Source organism: Megalops cyprinoides, chromosome 12, assembly GCF_013368585.1.
Source record: "Megalops cyprinoides isolate fMegCyp1 chromosome 12, fMegCyp1.pri, whole genome shotgun sequence".
Classification (NCBI taxonomy): domain Eukaryota; kingdom Metazoa; phylum Chordata; class Actinopteri; order Elopiformes; family Megalopidae; genus Megalops; species Megalops cyprinoides.
In genome coordinates, this window is record NC_050594.1 from 3116605 (window position 1) to 3124681 (window position 8077).

The window sequence follows — 8077 nt, forward strand, 5'->3', positions numbered from 1 at the left end:
GAGACACCCGTGATGTGCTCCCTGTGTACACCAGATGGCACTACAGTCAAACTTTGTTTCCCAACAAGAGTTCTTCACATATGTTAAACCAATATTACTAGCATGGCACTGCGCCTCAGTAGACAGAGGATTTTACTGGTTAAAATTCCGTCCTGTACATACAGATTGGCATACTTTTCTCTCCCCACTTTAATATTGTACATGTTCGTGTCATCTGAGAATGCCGAATTTATTTAATTTTGTTAAACTATGTAACACTTACATAAAAAAAAAACCATAATCTGAAACCAAGTTTGCTTCAATACTTCTATATAATACGAGTTTACGGTAGCAATAACAATACCACTTAAGGTTCATTTAGCGAGATACTAATAACTGAGGTACTTTGATTACACTGAACAGCAGTAACTCTGTAGACCTGAATATTACGAATTTTAGTGCCATTTTCTGGTAAGCGAGTGACGGTCGATTTGCAGTAAAAGGTTTCAACATAAGCTGTTTTCTAAAATTTCGTTCACCAAAACATGGATAATATTTTATGGGGTTTATGCTTGTACAGTCTACCCATCCATTTCATTGTTTTATTGTATGTTAAAATGCATACTTGCTTGACTAAAACCTCCTCAAAAAGTTAGAGGAATCAAGAAGTCCAGAATCTACGTCAGGAATCAGGTGACCACAAACTTTTTCTCTCTCCTTTTCCCCCTATCTCAATGAAGGGGGTTATAAGCAAGCAGAGTTTATCGAGTCAGTTCCAGTTTCTCTCTGGTCCCAAACTTGGATTTCAGGACAACAGCGAGTGGTTTCCAGACATTTGCAGTGGAAGTCCCCCGGGGATCAATTGTTGCTTCTTGGCGACTTTCCAGGTAACTCCTGCGAACTTAAACCAACGTGATTAAAAATACATTAAATTACACATTGAGTGCATTCGGAGAATGTCAAAAAGTAACTGAGAAGTTATTTAGTATTTAAACACGTTCTATCTGGTAATTCATTGAGTGAGCTGTAATAGTTTTACCGTGCTTTACATATTTCAATCTAACTGCACCGGCTGCAACTGTTAAGGGTCCTAACTTTGTAAAACATCGAAGAGAGACTAAATGCCCATATAATTTAATTAAACGATTCGATATTTAATTACTTGTATTTCTTAATTTTCAGGTGGTGGTGGGGAGGGGCTGGGGGACAACCTAGGTAACGTTACTTGAATTTAACACGGTATTCGCAGCGTGATTATTATAAAGCATAATTTGCTATATGGGTTTAATAAATATTTTGTGAAACGCATGTACAGATGGTCACAAGAAATTCATTTCCATACAGCCTACTTAAAACCAGGACAACTAGACCTGAGTTAGAATACAGCGGCGTTCACATCTGGCCCGCACACTTGAGACGGCTTAAGTACTGTTTGCATTTTCGTTGATGTTGCGGATCTTGGAAGATAAAGTAAAACAGTGACTATAATTACTGTCACAAAAAAAAGAGAAAATAATACGCTGTTTGTTGTTTTATCTCAATAGCCCTGTTTTGTTTTTCTTGTTTCTCGATAACACCGGCATCCTCGTTCAGACATCGATGATTTTACCTTTTGGTGGTTGATGGGTTTTTTTTTTGTTGTTGGGAATAATCCATACAACAAAGTTATTTAAAAGGCAGGAATAATAACTTATTTTTAGAAGAAGCCTTTGACATTGCATTCCCATCACGCAATTACACAAAAGAAAAAGAAAACGTCCAACTGGATCATAGCGCTTTCTGCCTGAGAGTTTGTTGTTTTCCTGTTAAAGGTACTTTGAGAACTCCAGACGGAGCAAATCTATCTGCAGCACTTCACTGTAAGTGAGGGAGTTGCACTTTCGCAGAGCGTGTTATGTTCTTAAGGTGAAAGTACTGCAGCCTGTGACGTACTGAGTATTGAATTGCAACTGACGACGTGATTTCATGCCAAAAATATTTAAGTGAAATAGCCCAGAAACGAAACCATTCGATAAACCTACATGATCCATTGTTCTGCACATCTATTTTATTTCCTCCAAGAGAATTTGAAACTTCCTAATGTTAGTAGTGAAACGTTGTTGGTCCTATGAGAGGGTTATCTCACAGAAACAAATTCAGCTAGAAAAGATGAACGTATAATAATAAGCAGTAGTATGTGCAGTCATGGAACTGTAGAAATATGTGTGAAGTGCTCCTCCTGGAAAAGGTCAAATGCATGCGCTCAGCAAATCTGTCTGTGCTGCTGCCAATAATGGCTGCTTTTATTTAAAGATAAAAACTCCTCAACTGTTTATGGGAGTTGTTTGCAAACAATAGTTTGATTGGAACCAGGAACTGAGGTGCATTTTAACAGCCTAGAGTAAAGAGGAAGCCCATTATGTGCACACACACGTGTCAGACCCTTGGAAACACTTGCGGAGAAGAGAGCCGTTTAGCTCTGCTGCTAGATGGCCACGGTTTGCCTTGAAGCAGTCAACCACCTGATTCATCCAATCAGGTTGCATTATTTCTGATTCATCCAATCCAGTTTTAGCTAATTTAGCCAATTGATTTAGCCCATTTAGCTTCTCTCCCCATTTTCCAAGGCTGTCAATGATTGAAAAAAAATGGCAAGTGTAGATCAGGGCCCTTCAGGATGGGAGGTAGGAAGGTGTGACCTCTCATTACTCATAGCCAGTAGCCTGATGGTCACATCATACTGGGTGTTAGTTTCAGTATTGGGCTGGTATGAAAGCTAATTATGAATCTAGCACCTGTATCCATTGGTCTTCATACCCATGCACTCTACTGACTGCAGGCTTGCATGCCATGCTTAGCCACACTGGGTCAAATGAGTTTCACCCAAGTCTGGGAAAGACTTCAGTTTTTAAGCTGATACCAGTGTTCACTCTCCCAGCTCCTGTGAACTGTCCATATTTGGTCAGGAAACTGAGCATTTCCCATAAAGTGCACCTACTCCTATTCTGTAATCAAAAGTCCGCTTACATTGTAATTATCATCTAACACCGAGATTCTGAAATTTCAGACATTTTCTTGAATGAGCCTATAGGAATTTGAAAATGAACTAATTTATTTGTTCATACCAGACACACAAGTCAAAGGCTCTTATAAGGCGGATGCATGAACGCCTGGCCTGGCCGCCCAAACAGTTTTATCTGGGCTTTAGTTTCTCGTAGTCAACCTGCTTCCTTTTAAAAAGGAAGCTTATTACTGAACTGAGTGATGTTTACAATTGTCATTGGAACCCAGAACCTCACTTTCAGAAATAAAAGTCTTCTAGCCATGCAGAAGCCTGACTGTTTCAAAATAAAAACTAATATAACAGTTACAAATGTAACATTTTTGATACCAGAAATAAACAGTACCAGTCTTTTTTGAGGGACAGCAGAATAATGCAAAACTGTATGTCTCTCTCTCTCCATCTGTCTGTCTATATGACTGTGATGTATGGTAATATATTTTCCTTCTCTTGTCTGTTCAGCTTGCACAAGTTAACTTGTGGTAGGGCTTGAACAGTGTTATGCTCACACTCACTGGTTTGGGAGTGTTGGCAGCTTGATCTGACACACATTCAGCTTGAAAGGATACACTTGTGTTCTTTTGTGATGGAAGTCACTCTGGAAAAGAGCAGCTGCTAATTGACTGTAATGTATTCTCTTTAAGAAGACAGTTTGGTGGGAGAGCATCTTAAGGTCAGTTTCACAGAATAAGCAGCAATCCGCTTCCTGTGAGGCTACTGCTGAATATGCTGCCTTTGTTGAGTTGGAGACTGTCAAACACTGCCTGTTTCCAGGACACTAGAAGAACACAAGGGCAATGCACATGCACTTGGCCTGCTGACATGAATGGAACTCCCCATTGGAGTAGAACATGGGGAAGTCAAAGCGGGTAGTGTTGCATGCCAAACTGCACCTGTTTCCATAGAGCTTACTGCATTGTTTTACTGTATGGGCCATCCTGAGTTGACACTCCAGGGAAGTGTAACTATGGACTGCAGTGAAACGTGGTTTCAGTGAACAAGCCTTCATTTACTTTACCGAGGAATGTGTGATATATTTGTGTTACATTACAGGTATTTAGCAGACGCTCACATCCAGAGTGACTTACATCGGTTAGTTTTTTAAAGTGTTAACCATTTATACAGCTGGATATTTATGGAGGCAACTGTGGGTTAAGTACCTTGCCTAAGGGTACAGCAGCAGTGCCCCAGCGGGGAATCAAACGGGCAACCTTTCGGTTACGAGTCCTGCTCCTCAACCACTATGCTACACTGCTGCCCCACCTGTGTTTGTGTGTTAGTGAATGGGAGTTTTAAGATTGAAGCTTTTTTGCATGTCCAATTGCAGCTAGGCCTCGGTCAGAATGGGCGACTGGAGCGCTTTGGGAAGACTCCTTGACAAGGTCCAGGCCTACTCCACGGCCGGAGGAAAGGTCTGGCTCTCCGTCCTCTTCATCTTCCGGATCCTGGTGCTGGGAACCGCCGTGGAGTCGGCGTGGGGTGACGAGCAGTCGGCCTTCAAGTGCAACACCCAGCAGCCCGGCTGCGAGAACGTCTGCTACGACAAGTCCTTCCCCATCTCCCACGTGCGCTTCTGGGTCATGCAGATCATCTTCGTCTCCACGCCCACGCTCCTCTACCTTGGCCACGTCTTCTACCTGATGCACAAGGAGGAGAAGCTGAACAAGAAGGAGGAAGAGCTGAAGGCGGCCCAAGGCGACGGCGGTGACGTGGATGCGGCGCTGCAGAAGATCGAGCTCAAGAGGATCAAGTACGGCCTGGAGGAGCACGGGAAGGTGAAGATGAAGGGCGCCCTGCTCCGCACCTACGCCCTGAGCATTGTGTTCAAGTCGGTCTTTGAGGTGGGCTTCCTGGTGATACAGTGGTACATATACGGCTTCACCTTGGCGGCCGTCTACACCTGCGAGAGGTGGCCCTGTCCGCACAGGGTGGACTGCTTCCTCTCCCGGCCCACGGAGAAGACGGTCTTCATTGTCTTCATGCTGGTGGTGTCCCTGGTCTCCCTGCTCCTCAATGCCATCGAGCTCTTCTACGTCTTCTTCAAGAGCGTGAAGGACCGGGTGAAAGGGAAGGAGGAGCACTTCCACCCCGGCGGCACCCTCACCTCTGTCGCCAAGGACGTGTCCTCCTCCAAGTACGCCTACTTCAACGGCTGCTCCTCCCCTGGAGGTCCTGTGTCCCCCATGTCCCCCCCGGGGTACAAGCTGGCCACAGGGGAGAGGACCGGCTCCAGCCGCAACTACAACAAGCAGGCCAACGAGCAGAACTGGGCCAATTACAGCACCGAGCAGAACCGTCTGGGCCAGAACGGAAGCACCATATCCAATTCCCACGCCCAGCCCTTTCACTTCTCGGACGACAGCCAGGATCACAAGAAACTGACGGCCGGACACGAGCTGCTGCCCCTGGGACTCCTGGACCCTCGGCCAACCAGCCGGGCTAGCAGCCGTATGAGCAGCAGGGCCAGGCCAGACGACCTTGACGTCTAGCCTCCGTCGCCACGAGGTGGATACTCCAGGCAGGAGATGACCTCACGTACCCATGGGCATAACCTTCTCATCCTAGGGACTCTAGTGTTCACAGAGGCATAAAAATACTCACACTGCTGGAGCCTCCCATCCATTGATGGCAACAGCATTGAAAATGAAGAAGCTAACAAGCATTACACTTAAGACTCTGACAGCAGAGTGGCAAGTACTAAAAATGGATAGAGGAGAGTTTTGCGCATTGGGGGGAAACAGGTTCCCATGCTCCTGGAGTGCCACCATCTTCTCAATGCAGTAGGACGCCGAGTTGCCTGCACTTCTTCAGCCTGGCAATCGATCCATTCCCTGTGATTGAGAGCTCGGTTGGGGCGGAAACCCGAAGTGGCTCCAGCACTCCAGGGGCCGGACTGCCCAGCTGTGCTCTCCACTTTGCCAGACACTCCAAGGCTCTGGAAGATGATTCCTTGGTGAAGTCCTTGATCACAGTATTATTTTTCTTTGTTACTTAAATGCCCACAAAACATTCCTTTTTTTAAGAAATATTGCACTTTGATCCTCTAGTTGATTATCTATCTATCTATATATATATATATATATATATATATATATATATATATATATATATGCCTCATCACCTCGTAGATTAACTTTCACTAATTGGATGGCACTCCAGTCAGAGTGATCATCCTGATGTACACCCAGAGTAGCAGGTGAGTTGACGCCCTCCTCAATTAAGTATTGAAATCTTTCCCTGAGGCACAGCCAAAACCAGCAGACCCTGCAGCATACTAAGAAGATTAGCTCCCAAACCCTGCTGTGGGTTTTCAAGTAAGTCTTAGTATCTCATGTACCTTAAATGCACACATTTATTAATCAGTATTTATTTGTTAGTGGAAAGAATGCAGGACAGCCCCTTTGGGTGAGGATTGACTACTACCCAAAATAATATTCATTTCAATAAACTACCATATAATAACACTAAACCCATCACCATATTTATTGACAATAATCCAAATTCAGCAATACTTTTCTCTGCCAGTAATAATTTTTAATTGATTTGAATTTAGTTGATACTAATATTTTGTTTCCGCATAAACTTTGAAGCAATGTTCTGACATATAAATACTTTCATATCTCTATTGGGTCTTATGGGAAGGTCCTAAGTGATTCTTTTTTATAGGGCAGGGGGATAGGCCAACTAAACGGTAGAATGAGGTTTTGTATTATACTTGACATGAGTGAAAAATAAAAAATTGTGAAAAATAAAATGTGCTGCTTGAGAGTCTTAGCACCATCGATCAAGCGAGCACAAACTGAGTTTTTAGAAGACTGTGTACAGAGCTGGACTAATATTTAGTCATACGTATAAAAATGTATATGATGATACAGTTCCAGAGCTGCCAGTATTAGAAAATCACATTTCAGTTCATGTTGACAAAGTTCAGTTCTTCCATTTTGCAGATTGTCTTTAACTTTGAAGAAAAAATTGTGTAAGATGGTGGTATTCTTTTTTGGCACCACATTGTCTGTTACTCTCTTCTGTTAATCACAGAATGTTGTATAATGAAGTAGCTATTTCTTAATTTTTGATAAATCAGAGGGGGAGTGGAATTCCCATGAATATGGCCTTTGATTTTCATCTTTATAGAAATCACATCTCAGTACTTTGGTACTCAAAGGCAGAGGGTCATAGACTTGTCAGCTACTGTACTATGACGTTTGCACTAAAATTTTGGTCTGGGCTTAATAAAATGCAAAAAAGGTTTTTCATTGGATGTATGTAATTTGTTTTCCAACACACCAGGCAGAAAATCACACCAACCGAATACTTATGCAAGAGCTTCTGCAAAACAGGCAAGCTTGGATGTTTATTTGTGTAGTGCAGAGTGTTCAAGGATGTAGTGTGAAAATCCACTGTTGTACAGTCTGCATGATGGGGAAAACAGTCACTTGTCATATCTATGAAAATACAATCTTAACCAATAAAGATATTTTTTTTCTTCCATACATTTCTTTGTATTTGTTTCTGAGGAAATACAAATGAAGGGCAAACTTCAGTGCTCGTGATTAGCACATTAGGAAAGCACAAGGTCATGTTTCATTCTTCATTTATGCTTGGCTTCCAATTCAAACTACTCTCCTTAATAATTGTAATGGCCATGACATTTGTACACAATAATGCAGCCAGCTCGGTGAAGGCCTTGGACATTGCTATTTTCCAATAATATCATGATATGCCTATGGGTAAACACTAAGACTAAATGTACTTGTAAGTGTAATATAATCAAAACAAAAGTACTCTTAATTATTTTCTTACTCCACAAGAAGTTTCAAACAGGTTTTTAATGGTGTGCTCTTTAGGTGGTCCTAGCTCTCCTTCAAACATCGAGTTGGAAAAAACTTGGTACTGTGCTGGTGTATGGTTACAGCAAGTGAAAAGAGCCTTTGTCTAATTTGAGTGTACGCTGTCAATGTAAATTAAGGCTAAAGGACCTGTTTGCTGGACATAATTTTCAAGAAACTGAAGCTAATTAAACTAAGTTTAATTCATCGTAATCACTTTTTTCTGCTT

At 42.4% G+C, this 8077-nt stretch overlaps 1 protein-coding gene across 2 annotated transcripts; it reads left to right on the forward strand.

Moving 5' to 3' along the window:
* Nucleotides 1-746: 746 nt before the first annotated feature.
* gja1a (gap junction protein alpha 1a) lies at nt 747-6071 on the forward strand. 2 transcript variants are annotated; one of them, XM_036541915.1, is made up of 3 exons: nt 747-866; nt 1162-1194; nt 4347-6071. In XM_036541915.1, exon 3 carries the CDS (start codon nt 4363-4365, stop codon nt 5506-5508), a length of 1146 nt encoding a protein of 381 aa, XP_036397808.1. In that variant the 5' UTR covers nt 747-866; nt 1162-1194; nt 4347-4362; the 3' UTR covers nt 5509-6071. The 2 variants fall into 2 exon arrangements, with proteins under 2 accessions (XP_036397808.1, XP_036397807.1); XM_036541914.1 differs by lacking the exon at nt 1162-1194.
* The last annotated feature ends 2006 nt before the right edge of the window (nt 6072-8077 follow it).

Excerpts from the sequence above, each read along its gene's own strand:
- gja1a (XM_036541915.1), top strand. The coding sequence starts at position 4,363 with ATGGGCGACTGGAGCGCTTTGGGAAGACTCCTTGACAAGGTCCAGGCC.